This window comes from Microcebus murinus, chromosome 11 (assembly GCF_040939455.1).
Source record: "Microcebus murinus isolate Inina chromosome 11, M.murinus_Inina_mat1.0, whole genome shotgun sequence".
Classification (NCBI taxonomy): Eukaryota; Metazoa; Chordata; class Mammalia; order Primates; family Cheirogaleidae; genus Microcebus; species Microcebus murinus.
Window position 1 is genome coordinate 37,072,945 of NC_134114.1, and position 27,657 is coordinate 37,100,601.

Genomic DNA, 27,657 nt, shown 5'->3' on the forward strand with positions numbered 1-27,657 from the left:
CCTGTCGAGTGAGAGAAGGGGTGTTTACAGAGAAAGGAACAGCTGGGAGAGTGTTTACAGATCTGACCTTCTCTGAACCTGATGTATGTCTCAGTCACACCCTTCCTTTGAAGTTTCCAAAGAATAAAATATTGCCGCCTTTTGTATATAGAGTATGTGGTAATTAGCAAAATGGTGACCTCGCCATCATCTGGACTTAATCTAAAACTATTACAAATAAGGGTCATCATGCCTCCCAGCTTGGATGCTGGGCATCAATGTTGATTTTGGAGGGAAGCACCAGGCTCTCTGGAGTTGTCAGTGTTTTAGTTTGGTTTCTCACTTTTGCGTAACCTTAGAGTAGTGTTTTATCAGCCTCTCTTTTGTCCTTCAGAAAGGAAGCATTCACTGAAGCCCGGGGTGCCCGAAGGGGAGTTAAAAAGGTCATGGTTATTGTGACTGATGGAGAGTCCCATGACAACCACAGACTGAATAAGGTCATCCAAGACTGTGAAGATGAAAACATTCAGCGATTTTCCATAGCTGTAAGTACATTGCTAGAGGTGGCTTTCAAACTCCGTGTGAAGAGAAGAGCTGTGTGCATACTGAGGTAATTGTATGAAAGTTACACAAGCAAGTTTAGAAAGGAGAGACTTCTTCATTGGAAGCGAAGCACCATGAGGGTGAGCTTGGGTTTAGCTCCTTCTGTGTGCTCAGTGCCCAGCAAGCTGCCAAGCCAAACAGGCACTCAACAAACAATCACTGAAAGCAAAAAAAAAAAAGGAAGAAAATAAGGAAAGACAAAAGGAAAAAGAAGGAAGTAAAAAACATAAGAGGGAAAGGAGGGTGAGAAAAAGAGAGTGACAGAAATGAGAGAGGAAAAAAAGGAGGAAAAGAGAGAAAAAGGGTGAAAAGGAGGACAAAAATAGGGGGAGAGAGAAAAGAATGAAGGGCAGGAAAGAGGGAGGGATAGAGGGAAGGGAAGAGCAAGAGGAAGGAAGGAAGGAAGGAAGGAAGGAAGGAAGGAAGGAAGGAAGGAAGGAAGGAAGGAAGGAAGGAAGGAAGGAAGGAAGGAAGGGAAAAAGGGAAACTGAAGATATGCTAGGTAATAAATACACTGCCTGCTAATTGATCATTCTTCCTGAAATTTGATAGGGTGGAATCAGGACATGATTCATAATAATCTATGAAAAGCCAACAAGGATATTCCTATACCCACAACTCTTAGACAGTCCACCCTGGGACTTACAAAATTTAAGGTTATGATGTTTGCCAGAAGTAAGAAGCAGAAGGGTGAGAGTGAGGACAGGTAGAGGACACTATATTTTAGAGCCAGAAAGACCTTTGTTCAAATTTTGGCTTTACCATGTACTGACTCTGACTAGTGGAGAAGTTACTTAATATGCTGAGCTTCAGCTTTCTTATGTGTTAAATGGTGTTATGTTATTTCTCTCTCTGTCTCTCTCTGTCTCTCTCTCTCTCTCTCATAGAATCAGTAAGGTAATGACTGTGAAAACGTCTAGCACAGTGGCAAGCTAGGAACTCAATAAACATTGTTTTTCTTAAGCATCCTTAACCTAAGGAGTTTGTAACCATGAAATAATAAAATCATAGTCTTTTAGAGCTGGAAGGGATCTTAGAGGTAAATTGTGCTGTATCCTGGCTCAGAAAGAAACTTTCTGCAATTCCCTCATAGACTATAACTCCACAACTGTGTCCAGCCTTCCTTCCTCTTTCACTCTTGACTCCATTGTATATGCCTTCAGCCTAGGGAAAGCAAAGCCTTCTCTCTTTTTCCAAATTAATTGATTTTTTAAAAAATAAGTCAGAGGGAAAAAATTTCAGAACTCTAAGCATTCAGCCTAAACTATTTTTCAACAAAATCCCTTTCATAATAATCATATATTACCCACATTGTTTTTTCAGCATTCAATCAATGAGATTTCCTTCTTTCCTTTCAAAAGTATGAACATTATAAAGAGGGAAGAAAAATAGAGTTTCATCCATAGATAAAAGTCCCAGGGTATGAATGATTCACTGCTTCCCAGGGGCAAGGTGCTTCCTATTATATAACCAGGATGATTTGGTTATAAACAGTGGCAACTTCTGACTATGACATTTTCTTTATCATTTGGGGGTATTAGATTTTTTTAAAAATTAAAATATCTAATTATTTCTCTCATTCCCCTTGTTGTCACTTCTATAAATTATCTTTTGTCAGTTTTTAATAAATCCATTAGTACCTCTCCTGTTACTTCAGTATAAACTATTGTGATGTCTTCCTTAGTTGAAAATGATTCCACATGGCCCACTCTTCACTCAGAGACACTGTCCAAATGGTAGTGACAATGAGAGTCTACAGTAAGTCTCTTCAGTATGCAAAGTCAGTGGATGCCCAGTTTGTCCCAGATAGCTGGATATCAAAGGGGCTGTCATTTGTTCTGCTTCCTCCCAGAGGGTATAGTCAGGCATTTCAAGTATCATGGATGCAGTCCATGGACAGTGTTAGCCATCATCTGAATTAGCACTGTTAGGAAAACTTCACTAGAAAGAAAATATCAATGGATGACCTCTTAATTTTAAATGCATTTTTGTGCATCGTATCTGGCTACATGTCGGTATTTCCTGCCCTTAAGTTTCCCTTTGTTGGGTTCCTACTCAATAATTCAGACTTTGCTTCCCATCCAGTTAAAAAGAGGTCTCATAATTTCATTAATATCCCTGGAGAACCATATAATCATCATAAGTTCCTTTCTCATTTTAATCAGTGAATTATCAAACTGATTTTGGGAATGGTATGAATATAAACGTATAGGAAAATTTCACTTACCAACAATGTTTTATTTTTTCTAATTCATATTTCTTTTCCCTAGTGAACCAATTTTTTTTTTATTTTGTAACAAACTGGAAAATAAAACAGTTCTTATATTTCCTTTTGTACATTAATTTGTACATTAATTCCTCTAATTTGTACAGAAGGGTTTTAAACATTTCTCGGGGTCCACTCATGCTGCACAGAATCAAATTTGGCTGAACGTCCAGCCCAGTTATTTCCTGGACTGTTCCTTCTACTCCATCTTTTTTATCCACCATGGAATCCTGAACACCATGGAGATGTGTTTTGGCAGGAAGAAAGCTCCCTGCAATAAAATCTCTAACATTTTCTGTTAAACTTTCAGATTTGGTGAGGGTCCTGAGTGGGTTTTGATTCCTCCATTCCAGGGTCTCTATTTCTGTCATCTGAGGGTACTAGACCTTGTGAGCAGGGGCTTATTTTATGTGCAGAATCTAATCTTAGATAATAGTGGCTGTGAAGTGTGTATCACCTACAGCATTCAGATGAAAATAGGAGATGTTAGAAAGAATCTTAAAATTTCATTAGTTTTTCACACAAAAGAAACTGTACTACATGTATTAAATGAATTGTACACTTTACATTGATACATCTGCCCCAAGAAAGCTTCAATTCTGAATGTCTGCTACAGGGAAATATTCTTAGAATACCAAATTCTTGGGCTTCACATATATGTATTGAGTAAAACAGGAATAATTTTGAAGTTATTTTATATTTCTTCTCATTCATAGAAAATATGTTTTTAGAAGTTACCAGACCTTTGGATGAAGGATCAAAATATGTTTCTTTTTATTTTCATTTTTATCCTGTGACTAAAAAAAAAAAAAAAATAGTTCAAAACTGTATGCGAGTTACAGTAACTCCTGGGATTTCTTTTCTCTCATATTTTCTTCCAAATATATATTCCCATACAGGTTGAGTAGCCCTTATTTGAAATGCCTCGAACCAGAAGTGGTTTGGATTTTTTATTTTTTTCAGATTTTGAAATATTTGTTTATACATAATGCGTTATCTTGGAGATAGGGCCTATGTGTGACTATTTATAGCAGCTTTAGTCATAACATGAAACCAAAAGCAACCCAAATGTCCTCAATAAACAAATTGTGTTAATATTTATTTGTGATGTCATTCCATATGATGGGATCTTACTCTGCAATGAAAAGGACTGATATGCTGATAACTGTGACAATGTGATTGAGACTCACAAGCCAGCCAGACACAAAAAGCTACATCCTAAATCATCCCTTAAATATGACATTCTGGAAAAATCAAAGCTATAGGAACAGAAAATTGATCAGCAGTTGCCAGGGTGGGTTAAGGGAGGAAAGGATTGACTACAAAGGAGCAAGAAAGAACTTTTGGGGACGATAGAAATATTCTACACTTCAATGTGGTAGTAACACAACTGTATCAGTTTGTCAAAACTCATAGAATCGTACAACTAAAAAGGGTGACTTTTACTGTATATACATTATATTTCAATAAACCTTACCTAAAAAAACTGAATGTTTGAGAAAATCTGCTTGGACATCTAAATATCCTCTCTATAAAAAAGAATGCCCCTGTTCAGCCTTTGGTTTCAAACAGGAATGTCTTGTTTATTTTCTAGATTGCCAACTTAGATTACTACTTAGTCCAATATCTGTTTAAAAAATATATGTGTTGGGCTGTCCCTTGGTAAGAGTTTCAGAAAGAACTTCTCATACGGGATCAAGCAACTCACTTGCTGATTGCCTTTGCCAGCAAATGACGATGTCACCAGCTGGAATAATACCAGAGACATTCAGAAACTGTAACATTACTTTTGAACTGTCAGATTTTAAGATACAGCTGTTAACAAACAGGAACACAGGAATGCAAGAGAAGAAATTTTCACACACGCACAAGATTGCACTCTATATTTTTCTACACCAATTGCAGTGTTTATGTAACAGTTAATATCAAGAAATCTATGTATTCTGAAAATTACTTTTCCATAAATGTGGAAGTACATAAAAATTGCATTACGCTAAGGTACTCTACTCTCCTGTTTACTGAAAAAATGCTCAAGATCCTTCATTTAACACATAGAATGTAAAATATATTCTTGCCATTTTTGTTGTGTCTTAGATTCTTGGCAGCTATAACCGAGGAAATTTAAGTACTGAAAAATTTGTGGAGGAAATAAAATCAATTGCAAGTGAGCCCACTGAAAAGCATTTCTTCAACGTCTCTGATGAATTGGCTCTAGTCACTATTGTCAAAGCTTTGGGAGAAAGAATATTTGCCCTGGAAGGTATGACTACTTCTCTTATTTCTCCATGTTCTTTTGCTACAATTCAAACTCTGTGTAATGGCATTTTTGCGTTTATTCCTAGTACATCACTAATGCATGTTTTACTGTGTGCAATAGCCAGCATGGAACAATGCCCTTTTGTATAAATCTGTCTTTGAGGTGGCCATTTCTCACAGCACTGTGTCTGCTAGTGGCTCTCTTTGTAAGGACTTGGCATGACAATGCTGACGTGAGGGCTGATAAAGACCATGGTCTATTAGACATGGAAAAGCAAAAATGTTTCCAGGTACTTTATTCCTTTTCTGGGACATACCTTTAGGAAACAGAGGTACTACCTCAAGTTTTGGAGGTTATTTTTTGTATTTGTTTCTTCATTTCATTTTTTGCCACTAAGAGAGTCTTCTTATGCAATAACTTCATTGTTCATTTATTTTCCGTGTATTTTCCTCTTTGCCCATTTTAAAGGTCTTCATGGAACTCTGCCCCAAGTCCCATTGCAATGAAACATTGGTTCACTGTGTTTGTCTAAATCATATTACTTCTTTGTAGATTTCTCTTTGATTTTTCAATGGCGACTGGCCGTTGAGGGCAATGAGTCACCCGTGTTCCTCCCATTGCCTTTGGTAGAGGATGTCAAGTAACTAATTACTTTGGAACTAGATCTTTCCAGACAAAAAGTCCTCAGTATTGTTATGCCAGCAGCCTGGAAAGGCTTCTTTCTTCATGATCATTGAGGATCTTTAGTCTCAGGGAACATTACCCTTTGTTGGAGGAGAAACCACCAGAGAATTCTTTCGCCCTTATGCTGCTTCCAAATCCACTTGACTCTGTCCTTGGGAGGACACACCAAAAGACGTGTTTCTGCATCTCAAAAATAGGAATTTAAAAAAGCACGCTCTCAGTCTCCCTCACATGACGTGATAGTAGAAAACAGAAAGATAAAATGGGAATGAGAAAAGGTAGACCATCTTGGTTGAGCATCAAGGGGCTAGGAAAATGCAGAAAATGTGACTAGACAGAGAATACTGAAATGAATTGAAAGGAAAGAAAATGACTTAGAGTAATGACCCTCAAACTTGTTTTCGAGTGGCCCACGATTATAAATACATTTTGCTTTGTGGCCCAGTGCACACAAACACATACTTATAAAAACAAAGTTTCACAAAATCATTCTTATTACAAGCAATGCACTGTGGTAGTTTCTCATCTCTTCCATTCTACCTTATTCTCATTCAATGAAAAAAAAGAAATGCTGGCTATATTCACTCTGTGAAATTCATGACTCTGGTTGCAATCAGTATTTAGGAAGTTTGATTTGGAGGTGACAGAGATCTACAGCCCATCTAGACAGCATTTCTGTGGCCCCCTTTCCACTGTCCCTTTAGAAACAGAACACTTGAATTGTTTATCAGTCTGAAGGCGCAGCTGCTTCTGAAGAACTCAGCAGTCCTGTGCTCTGTGTACAAGACGTTTTTAAGTGGCTTTTGCCTCTCAACAGTTATCCCCATGTCATTTACCAATAGACCAGATTATGAGCTTGGCTGGCCTTAAGGAAAATATATAAGGTCTTCCAAGTCATTGTGTACTTTTAATTTTCAATAACGTGGGCCAAGATGTGATAGAAACAATCTGTAAAAATCATTTAAAAGAAAAATTACTTAGTTACATTAGATAGCTAAACATAATACAGTGTCATTTCTAAATCTCCTCTTAAGTAAGCAAGTAACCTAAAACTGGCAGAAATGAAACCCATATCAGCTGGGGAAAGAGAAAGGTCAATTTGCCTGAAATAACATTTTCCCATTGTTTCTAACCTAACCACATCATGGGTTAAACGTTACATGTTGGAGTGCCCAGACACTCCAAAAAGTATATTTAAAAATGAAATCATTTTATAAAGAACTCTGCAGATTACAAATGTCTTCTACAGCTTTGTTGCTGAACTTTCGAGGCTAACCAAATGCAATGTTTTGATTAGATTATTTCTTTTTTTATATATAATGAGATCAAAAAAAGACTTTTTCATTGTGACTTGGGAAATCTTCATTTCCCATAAACATTTATTTTAAGATGGTAAATAGCTGCAATTATGAAAGTCCTGCTTGGCAAGGTCCGTGCCACCGAGTGAGGCAAGCACTTGCCTAATATAATCAGAGAATGGTCCAATGTCTCCCTTTCCCATCAATCGTGGGGAGAAATGCCTAAATTCCTAACCGGAGGCTACACGGTGGTTAGAGTGGTTAGCTAAACACTCATGAACAGTTCAGGGAGGAGTTTACAGCAAGAGGCCCAGGAGTATTCAATGGACTATCACCATGATGCTAATGCAGCAGAAAGACTGTCATGTAGCCTCCTTCTCTCTGTCCTAAGCTGAAGGCAGAACATCAGCAGGGCAAGCTGGAAATATGAAGGTTTCTGCTGCTGCATTCTTATTATCGATGGTGCACAGATAAGTGAGAAAGTACCTTAAAGCACTATGGTCTTAAAATTCATGTTTAAATTAAAGCTAAAGTGCATCTCACTGGGAGGTGGAGGCAGGAGAATTGCTTGAGGCCAGGAGTTCAAGACCAGCCTGAGCAAGAGTGAGACCACATCTCTACAAAAAATAGAAAAATTAGCTGGGAGTGGTGGCGTGTGCATGTAGTCCTAGCTATACAGGAGGCTGAAGCAGGAGGATTGCCTGAGCCCAGCTGTTTGAGGTTGCACTGAGCTATGATGCTGCTACTGCACTCTAGCCTGAGCAACAGAGTGATACTCTGTCTCAAAAAAAAAAAAAAGTACATTAGAGGGCAACTTGTACAAAGAGATTTAAATGATATATTCAAATTCTTAATGGGCTACCCATTTAATCTATTCCTACATAAAAAGGTAATTATTGATGTATTTTTTTACAATTTTACGCCAATAAATAACTAGTCAAAATAAGTTTAAATTCACAAACTTGTTTATTCTCATGCCTCCTCAATGAAAGGGAAGACTGACTTTCTTAAAATTAAGTGCTATTTTTAACTTATCTGCAAGGCCAAATAAATCAGTAACTTCCTCCTGGAAATAAGTAAATCAACATTCTCTCAATTCCCTCTTGGAATTGTGGCTTTGGGTTTGCAAATATTTTGAGAATAATTTGAAAGTAGCACACTTCCTTGGAATGCATTGGATTAACTGTGTGTTTCAGTAAAGAGCTTCAAAATGAGTACAGGATCTTGTAAAAATATTAGTATGTGATTGAATGGTGTGTGGCCTGGAGCCCCATCTGTGAGCAATACCCACAGCCAACCATTAGAGCAAATGCAAACTGAAATCCCTAAACCCTCTATCAAAGAATAGAATTCTGAGAGAATCTATGGCCTGAAATATGGATAGGACTGGTGGAGTTGAGAAACCTCTATAAATATGTGAATGAAAAATTTTCAGCCCTGTGACATATCAAGTAAGTTTAGTCTGTGGGCTCAGCAGGGGTCCCAGGATGAGTTGAAACACAAATTTCCCATTCAGTACATTCAACTTGAACCTTGTGGACCCAAAGCACCATAGGATCCACAACATGCTTCACCGTAAGAATGGAGATTTCTAAATTCCTGCAGCAAGGATGGGGAAGCTAATGAGCAAGAATCTGAGACAGATTCACCAACCTTCTCTGTCTTCTACTCAGACCTACCTAGAAATTTGGGGTTGAAAAATATATAGCTGAAAGTGCCCTAAGATGCTGGAAGTTCTGGTTGGTAAGACCGCAAGCTCTACCAGGTCACTCTGTCCTTCAAGTAAGTGCACGAAAAGGTGTTATTAGTTGTTTACAGTGATATTTTTCTATATTATAGCTACAGCAGACCAGTCAGCAGCTTCATTTGAAATGGAAATGTCTCAGACTGGCTTCAGTGCTCACTATTCACAGGTACATTAACCAGTTGGTAGAAATATTTTTTGCAAGATTCCCTTCCCCAAAATCAACACCTGCCCATCAATATTACGAGTGCAACATGCTTGACCCATGATAGTGTTTTCTAACCCAAATAGAAAAATGGCATTTCACAAGCTTCTTATTAGGAAAATGTATTATCTCACACAGCTCACTACATTGTACTTAGAACTGTGAATCAGACAGTGTGAGCTCTGCCTTACGTAATTATGTATCTGACTAAATGAAATACTTAATGTATTTACTAAAGATGTGGAATGTATCTTTTGCTCAGTGTCAAGGTATTCAAGGGTCTTGCCAGAATTCCATGTTTAAAACCAAGAATTCTTTGAACCCAGAATAAAGTAGAAAGGCAAGATTAGAAAATATATCATTTGTAGTTGACAGAAGAAAAGTCATCATGGTCCTTGCAAAGGAATAGAGACATTTCAATGTGCAATTTTACTGTATAAACTTGGGCAAGCTACTTACTGTGTCTCAGTTACTTCTGCAAAATGAAGATGATAATAATGGCATCTCATTCATAGAGTTATTGTGAGAATTATTCAAGTTAATATATGTAATAGTTGATTAGTTAATATTCAGTCAGTACCTAGCACATTGTTAATGCTGTATAAGTGTTTGTTCTTATTATTTTTATTAAATATTGTTGTTTTCTCTATTTGCCTTTGAGGACTGGGTCATGCTTGGAGCAGTGGGAGCCTATGATTGGAATGGAACAGTTGTCATGCAGAAGGCTAATCAAATCATAATCCCTCAAAATACCACCTTTAAAGTTGAGTCTAAAAAGAATGAACCTCTAGCTTCTTATTTAGGTAAGCTTTGGATATACTTATAGAAAGTTTTTAATTTATTTTTTATCTTTAGCTTTATTTGCTTATATTTCTACAGATTTACCACCATAGGGCAAGATCACTTTGAAGGGTTAGGTATTTTACAGAACCTATTAAAGGTTTCAGGCCTCTGAGCAGTCTTAGTTAGTCAAAATCACAGAAGATGGAAGCCATTCTTTGTCAGCAGGGCTATCGAATGCAGAGAATGGTTTAGGCTGCTATGTGTACTTATTGATATGTGCACTTTCCCTGTGTCTGGTATTCTCTTTAACTTCAAGAAGAGCTTTGGACCTTGTGGACAGGAAATGAGGACTGAAAAAGAAACCTTGACTTCTCCTATATCCTGAAGACAAGACTCCTGTATTCTCCTAAACATCCACTATCATTAGTTTCTTTCCATGGATCCTAATTTTGGAAAAGAAAAATTTAAGTTGCTTTGTCAGGTAGCTTCTTGTTTAATAGGTCTGTGTACGATCAGAAAAATATTAAACTTAAACCCAGTGATGTGAGGTCATCTTGTTTTTTAAAGTCTTGCCGGGAATGAGGAGGTGTGTGTCCCGTACCACCTTATCCGGGATCTGTGCCAGGCTGAGAGCTGTCCAGGGGATGCCCAGGGACTCTTCATGACTAGAAGAGGATCCCAGTGTACAGTTGGGAGGGCCTAGGATGGAAAGGACCCTCAGGGTATGGCTTCCCAACTCTCACTCAACAAATGTTTTTAGGGCTCCTCTTTTGCCCTAGGCCTTATTCTTAGTACTAAGTAAGGATGCAGTGGTAAAGAAAACAAATACCTTGGCCTTGAAGTGCTCACATTTTAGCGTGTTAGCATTCCTCTCTGGGATCTTTCTGTCCTGGAGGCAAGTCTCTTTCTGTCCCCATTTCTTTCTGTTTTATGTGGAAGGTGGCAGGTTTTTACTGTGGCTTTCATACATCTCTCTACTCAAGGACACCTATTAAAGCTGTAGAAGCAGCAGGACTTAAGAATAAAAGGCCTAGAGTTTTAAATGACTAAAAGTATAATAGTAAACAGCAGCTACAATGTGACTGTGAAAATCCCATAAGGCACATAGAACTGCATTAGTGAAAGCCTAGTCTATTTCTCATAGAAAACCTATTACATTCTGCCTGGGTCAGACGACAGCTAGAGTGTTCCATTGTTCTAAGCATCACACATTATAAAGAGAAAATGGCAAACTATGATGTACCAGTAAAAGATTATCTGAATACAGATCTGGAAACAATTCACTGCTACAAGTTCTTCTCCCTCCAAAACTTGGAAAAATTGAAAATTAAGAAAAAAAAGGTATGCATTGCTTATCTTTAAATATTTGGAGGACTGGGGTGTAAAATACAGGAGTAGGGCTTTTCATATCAAGTTTTAGCATTAAAGATCTTAGAGAGAATATAGTCAAATATCTCATTTCCAAATTAAGAAACTGAGGGTTGGAAACTACAGGTATGAAACTACAATTTAGGTCTATTTATTCTTATTCCAGTGTTCATTTCACCATAACCAAATGTCTGACTCTGGATTGATCAAGAAAGCACACCACAAATATTGAGTACCTGCAAGGTGCCAAACATTGACTTATAAATTGAGAACAAAGAGATGAATAAGGCAGATCAGTTCGTGCATTGATGGCACTTACTTTTTTGGGTGAGAGACAATAATGAAACAAGTAATGCCCATCAGCACAGTATATGTTATGACATAGAATACCTAAAAAGAAGGCAGGAGATTAGATTAAATATCTTCTAAAAATTCTTCATATTCCAAGATTCTATGACACTGTTTTATGTGAAATACTTTGGAATCAAGAACCAGTTTAGCCCGAGGTGTCTTTCTATCCTAGATAGAACAAATATAGAACATTTACCCTCATATATGGTGGACAGCATATAAATTAGTATAACTCCTTATGACAGCAATCTGACAATATGTTTACAGAACCATAAAAATGTTCATATCACATTAACCCAGGAATTTCACTTCCAAGGATCTAACCTAAGAAAAAAATCCAATATTTAAGAATGCAAAGTGAGCAATAATTGCCACTGTATTGTTGCTTATGGTATTGAGGGAAATGGCATTATCTTAAATGTCCAAAATATGGGGATAGGTAAGCAAATAGTAGATATGGTTAATGAAATATTACACATCCACAAAAATAAAAATTATAAAGCTACTGATCCTATGAAACTAGACTTGACGTGATTGTGTTACTGGGTATACAATTAGAGATGACTCTGAGGTCATAGAGATTTGAGTTTGTTTTCTGATGCTGCCTCTGGATATGGCCTTAGGCAAATTACTTTCCTCATCAGAGCCTCAATTTACCTGTTTCTAAAATGGAAATAATTATGTTGCATATATAGTTTGGGGTGTTATGAAGATGAAATGAAATAATGACCAGAAAGTATTTAGTACTGTGCCTGACAGGTAGTTATCACTCAATAGATGTTGTATATTATCTTATTATGTAATGTTATGTAATAAACATTCCTTTTATTAGTCTTGTAGTGGTAGGCAGAATAATGTCCCCCAAAGATGTCCACGTCCTAATCACTGGACACATGAATATGTTACCTTACATGGCAAAAAAGATTTTGCAAATATGATTAAGGATCTTGAAATGGGAAGATTATCCTAGGATATTGGGCTGGGTCCGATGTATCCTTAAAAATCAGAGAACATCTCCTGAATGTGGTCAAAGAGAGATAGAACCATGGAACAATGATTAGACAGATGCCATGTTGTTGGCTTTAGGATGGTAGGAGAACACAAGCCAAAAATGTGGGTGAGCTCTAGAAATATAAAGGGCAAGGAAATGGATTCTCCCCTATGGCCTCCACAAAGAAATCAAGCCCTGCCAACATCATCATTTTTAGCCCAAAGTGACTTATACCAGACTTGTAACTTACCGAATTGTGTGATAAATTTGTGATGTTTTAAGCCACTAAGTTTGTGGTAATTTGTTACAGCAGCAATAGAAAACTAATCCAGGCATGTTATATGTAATAATAACAGTATTTGACATTAGTAATAGTACTAATAAGTATTGAGCATTTACAAAATTAAAGACATGGGTGAAGTCCATAAAGATGTGTGACATTGTCGCTACTCTTAGGAAGTTTACACATTTTAATTAATAACATTGTAGTATTTTTGGTATTCTGAGTTATCATATATGATTAAATTCTGTAAAAGCAAACTGTTAAGAATCCTAAATATGTTATTCCCAAATGCTGGGGTTAATGGTTATGTAAAGCAGACTTAGAGAACTCAGTACTTGAAGATACCACTGTAAGTAAAAAAAAAAAAAAGTTAAAAGAACCTTTATTCTTAAACACAGTATTTACAATATATGACTCTTCTTTTCCCAGAAAACGAAAATTTTGGATATGTTGTCTGTAGTGTGCTGAGATGATTTGTTTTCCTGTCTCAGAAATAATTTCATTAGCTTAGTCACAAATTAGGGTATAAAAAATGTTGCTACATAAGACATTTGCCAACATAAAGTCTAATATATGTTAAGATTTCTTTCAGAAAAGCACCAAAAGAAGGGGGGAGGGATGATTTCGGTTTTTACCGAAATATTATTCTAAATCTGAAATGAGACTTTCAAATTGTTTCCTTGTGGGAGTTACACATAAAGAAGAGATTGAATGTATTCTTCTGAATCTGTGTGGATTGTAAATTGTAAGACTATGGAAAATCTTATGAAGGAAGCAAAGAAAGAGGTAGATGCTCTATTAAAAATAATCCCATAGTAATCAATAATGATCATAAAGAAGTAGGAACTGAAGCTTTTGAACGTCCCTCTCAGGATATAGTCACACACTTGTCTTTCTATAAATCAGTAAATTGCTTTATGCCAACATAGCCTTAGCAAGTGGATTTGGTGAGAATACAGTAGAGATCATGTTCCCTGCCTCCTTCACCCACAGTTTGTTGATTTTTATTCATGCCAAAGAGATTCCAAAGGAAAAGGAAAGATGTGAGGCGAAGGCATGGCAACAAGACAGACCCTGTACCTGTTTCCCATTACCTCACCAGATCATCACACTTTTTCCAAGAAGTGAAATATGAAATATAAGAGCTGACAGGGTTTATTCTTCATAAATCCATGCAAAGGGCTATGCCAACCATTTTCCTCTCTCTTCCATCTTGTGCTTTTATTTTTTAAGCAGCAATATTAAGCCTAAGTGTTTATAATCATTTTCCTTTTATTAAAATCAGGCTTTACTTGGGTCTCTTTTTCTTTCCCTCTTAATTATCTTTAGACACTGGAGCCTCAATGAGTTAACTACCCTGACTGATAGTTAACTGTCCCCATGATGATTTCAGCTAATAGTTTTAATTATCAAGTGTAAATCATCAAAGGTAATTAACCAAATAATCACACTACTCCAAGCCTCAAACATAATTTTCAACGTTTTTAAAAATAATATTTTATCAATTTGCATTCACAGCTCTGAAAATTACAAAAAAAAATCAACAGACACTAACAGTCATCCCACTCCCTTGGCATAAAATAAAATAAGCTTTGTTTTGCACATTTTCCTTTTCCCTTTTAGGTATGTATAAACATGACCCTAAGGTTTTTATTTTTTAAGCAATATCATGGTTAATAGTATAAAAATATAACACATTACATTTTTGGAAAAGAATATTTTACATTCTGTTATGTATAATAATAAACTTCAAAGAAAGATGGAGAAATCAGAATGTGAGAAAAATATTCCTAAAGGATAAGATGTCTGAGGAATTGTGTTCCCTTAGCACTTGTAAGAATAAATATATTTTTGTGCAAAAAACTCTGTTCCTTTTTAAAAATTTTGGAATAAAATGGAACTATTACCTTGTAGTAAAATGCTTGGTAAGTAAATTAGAAATGTGATTTTTTTTTTCTCAGCAGGAAAAGCTATTCTGTGGCATTTTGAAAAGTAATCTGCCTTCCCGTCCACTAACGAATAGCTCTGGTTATTAGAACGTTTCTTCCTTCTATAAAATTGAAATCTGCATGTGATAATTTTTATCCATTGATTTAGCACTGCTTTTAAGAGACAAAGAATAAATCTCATTCTTCACTCAAAAAATAATGATAATCTGCCTTAAAGGCACAATTCAAGCTCTTCCTATAAGCAACCTGGGGTGATCTCTACAAATGATTCACTGTTCACCTGACCCAGTAAAACCCACAAAAGCATACAAATCAAGGGGCTCAAATCTTCATGTTCACTTTAAGAACATCCCTGAAACTGTCCAGGTCATCAGGGGTATGCATATCTGAATTGCCACTGAGTATCTATAAGATACTGCTTTACAGAGAGCAAGTATACTGCTTCATCTCTGCAGTGGTGGAGCTGGTAGGTGTGCCCAAGGCCAAAAATGGGGCTGAACAGTGTCAATGACCCAAAAAGAGTGCTTAAATTTTGTTGCACATGCTTAAAAATGCAGAAATTAATGCTGAATTGGGGGGGGTTATATGTAAATTCTCTGGTCGTTGTGTACAGCCAGGTAAACAAAGCACCCAAGAGATCCTAGCTGTACTTACAGAGCTAATGATTGGATTAACCCATACATGACCTCCCCCAGCCACACTGGGAGGACCCTTACTGAAACAGAACATATTGTTCTAAACCAGAAGAGAAGGCTGCATAGAAGAAAACGATATCCCAGAAGAAACTGAAGAAACAAAAGCCATGGCCCAGGAATAACTTTGATAGAAAATACATGCAAGTAAAGTTAAAAGTAGAAAAAAACAAAGACACTTCAAAATTTTAAAGAGCATGAAAGCTCAATTAAAAAGACGAAAGATCAGACATATAAAAAAATTTCAAACTCACTATTAAATAAATGCAAATTAAAATCACAGCCAGTTACCATTGTTAGACACTACTTAACAACTATTAAAGCATCTACAAATTTAAATAATAGTAATGGTACATAATACCTGGTAGAGTTTGATGAAACTATTGTCTCTCATATGGCTTATTATAGAATAAATTAGTACAAATGTTCTGGAAACAATTTTCCAGACACTACATTTTAAAACTTGAAAATTATTGTCAAAAAAATCCAAAAGAGGAAAAAATTCAAATGCTCAAAGATATCTTTGCAGGCTTTAGTACAATATGAAAAAATTAAAACCCACCTAAATTCCAATATTCCATCAGGGAATCATTGTATAGTATAAACGCAATGCCTTTATGCTATAACTCAGATAAATAATCTTAAACCACTTAAAATTATAATTTGAAAGCCAAGGTAGCAACACAGAAAAGGCTAACATTTTCTGTAATTCCAGTTATATAAAATTATTCATTTCTATAGCACAGACATGTGTCCAAGTGAAATACAACTGATGTATCACAAAGTGGTGAAATGGGATTGTGATGGGGTTTTTTTGTGAATTTTTTTTCCTTTTCTGTCATCATTGTTATGTCATTTGTGCCTTTAAACCATGAAAAACTGAGGGTAGGGGAAAAGTTCCTTCTCAGGACAGAGCAGTGGTGGTCGATAATCAGAGAGCACGTTAAAAGCTTGGACAAAAACAAATTCTCATATGCATTTAAGAAAAATTATTTTCAAAAAAAGAGAACTCCATATAAAAATGATTCTCCCCGCCATTTAAAGTGATCTTGAATTTATTCCATGAATATTTTAAAGGACCAGATAGCATATCTGAAATCTGTCTTTCGTTAGGTTACACAGTCAACTCTGCCACTGCTGCTGGCGATGTGCTCTACATTGCGGGACAGCCCCGGTACAATCACACGGGACAGGTCATCATCTACAAGATGGAAGACGGAGACATCAAAATCCTCCAGACCCTCCGCGGAGAACAGGTAAACCTGAAAAATACTGTTTCAAGTTAATCTGTTCATACTCTATGTAAATTGACCATCTATTGCCCTAAAATTTTGCAAAAAGCAATACCCATATATTCAATATCAGCTGTGAACAGGGCCCCATGTTAGGTTCTTTGGAGAGATGTAAAGTGTCTGCATCTTTGACTTCATGGACACTTCAGTTGGATGGGGGTGGAGGTAAGATGTGTAGATGAGAGGTGTAGATACAGATGTACAAATACATACAAGAAACGAGATCTAAAACATTAAGAAGTATAAAAGTGCCAGTGGCGCAGACAGTATATTCATAAGATGAAAAAATTGCTTTAAGCTATGGTTGGTGCAGAAAAATTTTAATAAGAGATAAAATTTTGGCCTGAGTCTAGATGAAAAAATAGAATACAGAGAGGTAGAAAGAGCAGTGAAAGAGATTTAAAAAGATAATGTGGACCTGAATTGTGCAAAGTTTTGAATGACAAATTAAGAAGTTGGATTTTATCCTGGAGATGATGGGAAATGGTTTGTGACATGTAAAATTGGAAAATTCTTATTAAACAATATTGAATATTAAAAGTTTAGAAAATTGCACATGCCATATGCAAACATTAATATATGTATTTTTTTAAACTGAAAGAAACATCTAACTGTGCCATTGTTTATTTTTGAATCGTGATAACTCCAGTAAATTTTTTTCTATTTTTCATAGATTTCTGGATTTTCCAAGTGTTCTAGTACACAGTATGATTGTATTAACTTTATTCTGCAATCCTTATGCGGGTCAGGGCGGGGGTGGTTCGTAGGTGTCACTAAATATTCCCACTTATTTAACTAGAAGGGCAGGGATGTACAAGTCCTCCCCCTCTGTAGGAGCTCTTACCACAGCCCAGCACAGCAGCCCAGCTGCAAGCAGGCAGGTCCAGCAGCTGCACTAGCTTTAAAGCCCCACAACCCACAGGAGCCAGTATCCTTTATGACAACATCATAGACATAGTTTCCAGGGTCTCTGCAGAGGGCATGCCAGTTACAAGAGTCGTGGTGCTCTGGAAAGCCCCCAATAGGTCATCTTCATCAGGTACTTATGGTTCATTTATAGTTGAGCTACAGCCTAAATGTAATGTCCCCATCAGAGGTTATGTTTTCCCTAATCTTATGTTGCTTAGCCTTAGCGGTACAGTTCAAATCCTATCCTCAGCAGACTCCCGGGGGGACAGAGTTAGAGTAAACTAAAGGGTAGATTCTCATATACCAGGTGAAAAGGCTTTATTAATACTTTGCCCACATTTATGCTCATAAAATGTATCAACAAAAGTAAGGCTATTGTTGTAGCTCACGGAAGAGGTAAGAAGAATCTAAAATGAGATAAAAATGGAAAAGGAAAAGGTGATATACGTAAATAAAGAGGAATTGACAAGAGTAAAAGGAAGCATTTTAGATGATGTCTTAGGTCCATTATCACTCTATTAATTGTCCACAAGACAGGAAATGTAAAATTGCATATGAAAACTGAGGAGAGTATCATGAATGATTTAAATCGTGAATAATTTCACTTTTAAGCCTGGGGATCTGAGAGAAAGGTGGCCCCATGATTAGAAAGTTTAGTTTTTTTTTTTAAATGATGTTTGGGTTTTAGACATGTTCCCTATAACAAAAGCACAAATGCAGATGTTTGCAGGTGCCAGCTAAGTAAAATGAAAACAGGTAGAGTCAATGAGTGAAGCCGCTGGGCGTCAGGCAGTAGGAAGCTGTGCAAACCAGGCCCCTGGGCAGCGGTGGGCTCCCACTCAGCTCCGGCTTGCCGTGGCCATGTGGGAATGAAGGCCCAGAGTTGCCAGATCTTATGTTTTATTTATGTTTATAATTGATTAAACATTAAAAAATCCTTTAAGCCCTTCAAAGGCCTGTGAGAAAAGTCAATGTCTAGCATTGCTCAGAGGTCCAGCAATGACTAGCAATGTACAACTGGAGCCTTGAGAAAGACAACTGAGCGACACCTGCAATGTGCCCCAGACACTTATGGGAAGGACTGGGCATCTAGAGTCAGAGAATGCAAATAAAACCATAGGTCTGAGCTCCAGGGGAGGCCAAAATTTAGAGGATGAATGGGATTAAAGGAGCCAGCAAATATGAAAAGAAAGAGTAGTCTCTGGTACAGGGCAGAATCAGAAGAGCAGAAATAAAATAATAGAAGCCAGTACAGGGAGGCCTAATAAGAGAATTATTAAGAGCATCAAATATTAAACACACCTATGTGTTTGAATTTTTGAAAAGATTATTTAAGTATTTAGATAATGAAGTATAAGTTCCCTGCTTTTTCCCTAAAACAGACCCTTATCTTTAACCTAGAAAATATATTGCTGCAGGCGATGGTCCTCCAGCAATCCTTCAATATTCTTCTATCTCTCATAGCTGCTGGGATAAGACTTTGCCCTTCTGTTGGGTAGACAATCTTCCAAGACTCCAAGGTGAAATGTGCCATACCAGTATTATAGGACAATTCAGCTTCTTATAATGTATTTATTGCCTATTTTCATATCACTGTACTTAAACATATATGAAACCATTCCAGAATGCCTTCTACTGTTTATCTGACTTTATTTCTTCAAAATATTGCTATAGTATTACCAATCTTTTCTGATTTTTGGAGAAAAAAAGAGAGATTAGGGAGAAATCTAAAAGGAATCATTTTTGTTACTCTAAAGCTATGAAATCTGTGACAGCTGCTCAACCTCAATGATAGAACAGACTACTATTCTTTAGCTCTTTCGCGAAAGAACCAATAAAGAACTTTCAAGTAGCATCCATTTCTCTCTTTCATTTCCTTTCCCAACTGAAACTCAAATACTCTTCTAGATAGCTAAAAGTCAGAGAAGTGCAGATTTTAGCTTCCTTGAGGATATCTGATGGCTGTTTTTTTGTGTGTGTGTCCTAGATCGGTTCCTACTTTGGCAGTATTTTAACAACAGTCGACATTGATAAAGATTCCAATACTGACATTCTTCTAGTCGGGGCTCCCATGTACATGGGGACAGAGAAAGAGGAACAAGGAAAAGTGTATGTGTACGCGCTGAATCAGGTAATGGTATCCGACTTTGGCAGAAATCTAGGAAAATCTTTTCTTTCCCTTCAATTTTAAATAATGTAGTGCTAATTTTTCACTCATTGGGAAAAATGAGCAAAGTAGCTTTCAGGGCCCATCCCTCCCACAAACCCCTGTTTCTAAATGAACACTTAGAATTTTAATAAAGTAGTTCTGACCTGTGCATATTTTCTGCTTGGAAATGTGAATTATTTTTGACAGAAAATGTATAGGATAAAGAACATAAATCTCATTAAACTTCTAAGCAAACCTACAAGGCAAACTTTCATGAGCTGTGACCTGGAGGTGGATGACATTAGCAGTGAGATTGGGTTGGGTGGGGAGAAGTAGTGAGTTTCAAGGCAGTAACTCCAGACACTTCCAGGGAAGCTCTGTGGTCTTTGGAATACTTCACTGGGCTGGAGTGAGATTCTGTTTTCCATTCCTGACTTTAGACATCATTTGTTAGGTGAAATAATCTTTGATGTCTTTACTAGAAGAGTTTGTTGCTAAAGCAAAGCCAATGTTTACCTGTGTATGTTTTTAAAATTCTTAGATTCTCTCCCATATTAATTACTTTAAACCATAAATTGTATACCTTTTTTCCTACCATTTGTTTTGCTTCCCCCTGTCAATGGTTTTTGTCCTGTGTTGTTTTTCCCTTTTTCCAAGAAAGTGTGTTCTTGCCCACCATTGCTAGTACTTTCTGTCCTTGCTGATTTATTTTTCTTTCATTCTAGGCAGCTTTAGAGAAAGTTTGCTTTTTAAACAGGGTAAATTTTCTCTTTGCACAATATTGGGTGAAGAAGGGATTGTGGCACAAATTTAAATATTCAGTTGTTTGGCTTTAAAATGATGGTGTGAATTATATACTCACTCAATTGGATTAAAAAGAGACTCCATTAAAATCCTCAGTGTCTTCTTTCCCACACTTCTACAACCTGTTCTTTGGAGTCGATAACTTTGCTCTCAGATATGCACACTTTTTAAGAAATTTTACAAACTTTACCATTGATGTACAAATGGTTTTTAATAGCACTGATTTAGTATGTACTTTAAAAATTCTACTCTGCTGTAGTAATGATAGAAATCCATAAGTGTCCTGTTTATCTTTCTTGCAGACAAGGTTTGAATATCAAATGAGCCTGGAACCTATTAAGCAGACTTGCTGTTCATCTCTGAAGCACAATTCATGCAAAAAACAAAACAAAAATGAGCCATGTGGGGCTCGTTTTGGAACAGCTATTGCCGCTGTAAGAGATCTCAATCTTGATGGATTTAATGACATCGTGATAGGAGCTCCGCTGGAAGATGATCACGGGGGAGCTGTGTACATTTATCACGGAAGTGGCAAGACTATTAGGAAAGAGTATGCACAAGTAAGAAGCTAAGCCTATGGATTCCTGCCCTTCAGTGATAAGTGGGTCCAATGCTAGGCATTACCTATCTAACTTCGTGAGTTATTTAATCTCTTTCTTCTGACTCTATTGGGAACCTAGATTTAATTTTCGTCTAAGTGTTCTTTATAGAAGAATCACTTTCTATTTTATACTTCTATTTAGTTTCTTTTCTGTTATTGTATTTTTCATGTCTCCAGGATCTGATCCTTTGGAATGATAAAAAAACAAAACAAAAGATCATTTTTTAACAATGCTATTTAACATCTACAGTGTCTCTGATCCTAAAAAGAGGGTACCACTTTATGAATAAGACAATAATGATTCTATGATTTAGTCAATCAAGGAAATGAAATTATTGGTTTTATATTCAGTGCCCATGCTGTTATAATAAAATCGTATTAACTTTATATTTATGAATTAAATTGCTATATTTTCATCAAATGAATTAGGATTTCTGAAGGTTTATAATTTTCTCACAAGTAATTCTTCTTGGAAAAAAAATCGGAATAATTAAGCTTTACCTGCAGGGGACTTCTGTTGTTCTGGTTTCAAATTTGTTGTCAGTTAACAGCTATGATCCATAAATGTGATTTTTTTTCCTACATGAGAAAAAGAACAATTTATAGAAGTACTTAATACACTATAAAAACAGGAGACTTTAAAAGAATTCTAATGTTACTGTCTGTTTTTAAGTAATCATAGTTGCTTAGGCTTTGAGCAATTACATATAAATAAAATAGAATTCACTACTTTCATATAATATGAAAAGAAATCAGAATATTATTTCTTTTTCTATTTGAGTGTGGTTCAATAGTTGACAGAGTTCTCAAAATCTATTCGTGTATTGCATAGTTGTGCTTAACTTTTCACAAAGTCATCATGATATTAATAGTGAAAAAACAGACAGCTTATTATTTCAGTAACAACACTTCTATCCATTTTATAAGTGATTTTTTTTCTGTTAAAAATCATTACAGCATTATTTACTTAGCTAGAAATAGGCCATATTAACCACTGGGGGATGATGGAATCAGGAAATGCAGAAAGGCAGTTCTTTCTTGTGTTCTAACACTACTCCTTAGTATCAGTCCTGAAAATTTAATGGGATAGCATTTAAAGTAGAAAAAGAAAGATTTTTTAAATCATTAATAGATGGAATAGTTGTCCTAAGCACTTTATTTTGTATTATAAAATGGTGATAAATTAAAATGCAATGTTAAACAACAACAAAATTATTGGAGTTGGATTTGTTTAATTACTGGAAAAATGTTTTTCCAAGGAAAAGGTGAGGATGTGCTTACTTGTTTCCATGGGAACCAGAGGTACTATTACGTATGGGATGACCCAGAGTCAAACTGAATCAACTCCTCAGAACCAATGAGGCAGCTATTTCCTGACTTGTTTGCTAGCTAAATAAATGCTGAAATACTTCCCAGTGAGCCATACATGTTTAAGCATGAAAAATGTTTCCATTTGGTTTGCCTTATTGGGCTTCTTATTTTATGTTATTTAAGTGAAAACAGGAAGAAAAGAAAACCCCAAGTTTAAGAAGAGTCTGTCAGTCCTGACTCCTTGCCCTCGGCTTCCATTAAAACAGCATCAGCTTGAACCAAAGCTCAATGAGGAAGTACAGGGGTCAAATATATTATGTATGGGAACGTGTACAGATTAGTCTTCAAGAGCTCCATATTCATTTGTGACTTCCCAACACTGTGAATTAAAGTGGGTGGAATTGAGTCTATTGTACCCTCAACTTTCAGGACTAATTTTTGACAGACAATAAAGACGATTGCATGTTGGGAAATGTATTTGATGGAATGTGTTATTTATATCCAGCCCAATGTTCAATGAACCCCAAAGTGACCCTAGGACAATCTTCCACCCCCCTGCTTGCTTGTGTGATATGTTTTCAAGGTTTCTAGTGCCTTTAAACATCTCTGTGTAATGGGATTGAACAGGAACTAGGAAGTGGAGCCGATTACTCATAATGTTTCCCATCAGGATTAGAGAAGATGACGTTATATACTTTTTCCCTCTCCCTCTGGTGTCAGTAACCCTGAAATGATTTTGTCTGTACTATAAAAAGAACAGCATCCTTTGGGAATAGCTGTGTATTTCCTCTTATCTCAACATGAAGGGTGTCTTAGGCAGATTCCCAAAAGATCTTTCATTTTGATTTTTTATTAACTAATCTAAATTTTTGGATTTATTTGAAACTATTTTGAACAGACCCTTATGACATAAAAGTCTTTGTTGGAATTTTCACAGCGTATCCCTTCAGGTGGGGATGGCGAGACACTGAAATTTTTTGGCCAGTCTATCCACGGAGAAATGGATTTAAATGGTGACGGTCTGACAGATGTGACTATCGGGGGCCTTGGAGGTGCTGCCCTCTTCTGGTATGTATTTTAATAACAGCCAATTAATCCAATTGTATTGCACAGATAGCTTCACGGCTGAGTGTGGTTGAAGCTTGTGTCATACCAAATATCTATTTCCTTTTGTGCTTCATCATACGGATACAAGTTATTCAGTTGAGTAAGCTGAAGGAGTCAATAATTCTTAAGAACAAAGAACCTATATTAAAGTAACAAGTAGAAAGAACTCTGAATTTGGAGTATCTATTATGTGCTTGACACTAAAATAAGAATTCTGTTTGGGGGTAGGTATAGGGAAGGAAAAGGTCTTATAGAAGATGTATATAAACAAGAAAATATCCCTAACTTTGAGTTGCTTGAAAGATTTTAGAGATAATAGACATTTTGTTCATTTGCCTAATACATAGAAATAGACAACTGTGCAGCACTGACTCTGTTTACATTGTTGGTCAAGCATAGAGACATCTCCAATAATATCTTTGCTCAGCCTTTAAAATGTCCACATTCCTCAAATACCCTAATCCTTTCAGTCAATTGTAAAATCCAAGCCAATGGTCAGATACATGCATTAATAGCATATACATACAATAATAACATACATAAATACATTATTCATGCCATGTGCCATGTTGAGAAGTTTACATGTTGATTCTTCCAAGTTAATGCATCGGTTCAGTGTAATTGGGATGGAAACATACCTCAATGGTCCTTTGCCCAAAAATTTATCTAGAAGAGTAATAAAGTGTGAAAGAGAAAGGTGACGATAGGTGATAATAGATGACTTTGTCATAATTTAAGATAATACTTAAGAACTAATGGCCAAATAAAACTTGTACACTAAATTTTGCACATATAGTAACCATTATGGTAAAATGATTAAACTGTACAGTGGATGGGAAAGAAGACAAAGGTGAAAGGAGAATGTTGGGTAGCAGAGTGGCTGTGACTTTGGGGAGAGAGCTCACCCAAAACCAAGACTCAAAACTAGAAGTCACGAGTGTCAAGGACAAAGTATAACATTTCATTTTTGTTTGAACTGTAAATCCTGAATTAACTTATTATGCTCACAAATATGTATTGTATCCACTCTCGTTTATTAAAAGAATATATTTTAAGGACAATTTTTATGTTCCAGTTTTGTTTCAAGAGCTTCTTACAAGCTCTTGTATGGCCTCTCCAGCCCAGAATCAAGGCTTTATCATGGATGGGCCAGAATGACGGGCAGGTCCCTGTCATAGCTCAATGTTCATTGACAGCAGAATGGACCAAACCAAGATGCTGAGACATAAAGATCAAGATTTGCAATCCTGAAGCAAGGACTGAGAGTGTGTACAGAGGGCAGGCGATATGCAAAGACATCTGGGAGTGGATATAGAGCACCCCGTCACATGGACTAGAGTGAACCATAGCCCTGGCAAGGATCGGGTTAGGGCAGAGAGGATGTGTGAGGTGGGAGGGGCAGGGCAGCCTCGAGTCTGGAAAGTCCATATTACCAAGCAGCAAACTAGACATGCTCATTTGCTGCAGATGAGAGGGCAAACTGGTTAAAACTCATTAGAAGGTATTTGTCAATAAGTATTTAAAAGCCTTCAAATATTCATGGTTTTTAACAAGAAATTTACCTCCTAAAAATACAAAGATATAATCTAGAAATATGATTAAAGAGTCATCACAGTACTGTATGCAATAACCATTTTTTAAAAAAGAAATTAAGCTAAATAACCAATGAGAAGGGATTGAATCCATAGGTTATAGTAGGTGCATATTTTGGTATTGTCTACTGCCATTAAAAATAACGTTCTCAGAAAAATATAAATATTAGAAAATCATTATAAGATTTAAAAATATGTGTGAATGTGTATGTGCCTGTGTATGTGTATATATGCATGTGTCTCTATATATTCTTCTGTAAAGTAAAAAACACTAAATGTTAGTGGTAATAATTGCTGAGTTGTAGAATTACAAGTTAATATTTGTGTTTTCGTTATGTATTTCTATGGATTCCATGTTTTCTATGAGTAAATATTTTAAAATGAAAAAACTATGATTTTTTAAAATGCAAAAGCATAAACAGAAATTTCAGTATTCATAAGATACCTAATTATAAAAAAGGCCAGTTCTGGTCACAAGGCAGAAACTAGGTAAAGATATTTCACAATTATTCTGCCCTGAATCTAAAACAATGGTCTCAGGCTCCATAAATCCACATATCCTCCCTGCCTAAGATCTGCTCTCATTTTGGATTAGTGGAAAACACTGGGCTTTGCAGTTAAAAGGCTTGAGTTTAAATCCCAGGTTTTCCCTCTTCATAGCATTTGACCTTGGGTAAAATATGTAACCTCTCAGAGCTTCAGTTATCTCACATGTGAAACAGAAATAATAGTGTTTCTTATTGTAAAAGTTAAGTTAAAATTTAAATGAAATGACATACATGCCTAGAACAGTGCCTTGAATATTGCTCTGCTTTTCGTTCCCTACAAGAACAAAGTATTGCAGTCCAGATGAGAGCAGCAGGGCCCCACAAGTTGTTCCGGTGGCCTCTAGACCTTTTCCAAATTGGGGACAAACTCAGAGATCCCCGAAATATAGTTGTGGTTCTGAGGTTGCATCTGAGCACTTGGTCCAATCTTTTTCCATCACAGGCAAAACTAGATCTTTGGCTTTTGAACTAAAAGCTTCAAATGGTTCCAAACAACTTGGTTGTTCTTAAAGCACAAATCCTCTCTCTTCTGTATCAAAGTTTCATTAAAGAAATAGAGTCCTGAGAGCCCATACTATATACACAGAGCAGAATCCCCTTCCATGGCCCCACATTGCACTCCCAGGTTGATGACATTCATTAAATGGAAAAATGTGTGCGTGATCCCATTGTTTATGTTTGTAGGTCTCGAGATGTGGCTGTAGTTAAAGTGACCATGAAGTTTGAACCCAATAAAGTGAATATTCAAAAGAAAAACTGCCTTATGGAGGGAAAGGAGACAGTATGCATAAATGCTACAGTGTGTTTTGATGTGAAATTAAAATCTAAAGAAGACACAATTTATGAAGCTGGTAAGCATAATAATTATAACAAGTATTTTGGGGCAGAGAACAATATATTTTCTCCAGCATGAAGAAATCCCGAAATGATATTGTATTTCCTTTGAGCATAGCGAGCTGCATGTCCCATTTGCCCTCTGAATATGTTGACCCTTCAGAAAAAAATCTGATGCAGGAATAGGTTGTGGAACCCTCTAAATTCTGGAGCAGAAATTACATGCTTGTATGCAATGGCCTCAACATTCTGTGGTTCCCCTCTGGCTCTCCTATTTACTATGAACAATTGTGTGCTAAAAAAAGAAAAAACGAAGAAAAAAGAAAACCTATTCAGAGGTAGAGCTTGGAAATTGAGCTCCAAAAGAGTCCAGTTTTCTCTCCTGGGACTTTTCACAAAGAATATTCGCTCCCTTCTCCTGCCCCTTCTGGGGAACACTGATACTGCAGAGGACCTGAACGGGTGGCCTCCCCTGTGTTCCTGGGATCCCATGGCTCCATTGAAAAGGCACCTCTAGTTCTTGAGAGTCAGACTTGTTCTGCGCCTGTGTTCTCAGGTGCATGATGTCAGCCTGTGCATCCTCCTCCTCCTCCCTATGCTCTCCTCTTTCTAAGGCAGTTTTTTATGATGTTGAAATATGCTGGAGTCAAAGCAATGAAGGCCATTGGACATATAAGAGTAATTTATTCTGCAACCAAATATAAGTAGAGTGAGAAAAACCATTAATCCTTAAATTCCGTTTATCTTGATTTGCTGTATATGTATGTGCACATATATTCTCTGTAATGGTCTGACTAGCAGATAATGAGGCATAGGAGTGTATAATAATCATCTAGTATTCATAAGCAACATTATTTCAGTCCTATTTTCATACAGGAACTAAGTGATCGAATAAGGAAGATTGTAGCCTTCATAGAAAGCAGAAGATTTCACTTATTTTTATTATTGTGGTATGCTTATTTTATTGAGCTTAATAGTGCTCTGGGCATAATCTTTTTATAAAATAGGTGAAAATGTCTTAATATATATTTTTGTCTCTGTTGAAATATAATTAATC

General features: G+C 36.4%; 1 protein-coding gene across 3 annotated transcripts in view; it reads left to right on the forward strand.

Moving 5' to 3' along the window:
• ITGA1 (integrin subunit alpha 1) overlaps window positions 1-27,657 on the forward strand; it is a 153,897-nt gene that overhangs the window by 94,048 nt on the left and 32,192 nt on the right. For all 3 annotated transcript variants that reach the window (XM_012740408.3, XM_076008014.1, XM_076008015.1), the window contains 9 exons: window positions 374-524; window positions 4,943-5,108; window positions 8,927-9,000; window positions 9,698-9,839; window positions 16,567-16,709; window positions 19,642-19,785; window positions 20,910-21,167; window positions 23,457-23,587; window positions 26,451-26,617. In XM_012740408.3, coding sequence (XP_012595862.2) covers window positions 374-524; window positions 4,943-5,108; window positions 8,927-9,000; window positions 9,698-9,839; window positions 16,567-16,709; window positions 19,642-19,785; window positions 20,910-21,167; window positions 23,457-23,587; window positions 26,451-26,617 — 1,376 coding nt within the window. The remainder of the gene's footprint in view (window positions 1-373; window positions 525-4,942; window positions 5,109-8,926; window positions 9,001-9,697; window positions 9,840-16,566; window positions 16,710-19,641; window positions 19,786-20,909; window positions 21,168-23,456; window positions 23,588-26,450; window positions 26,618-27,657) is intronic.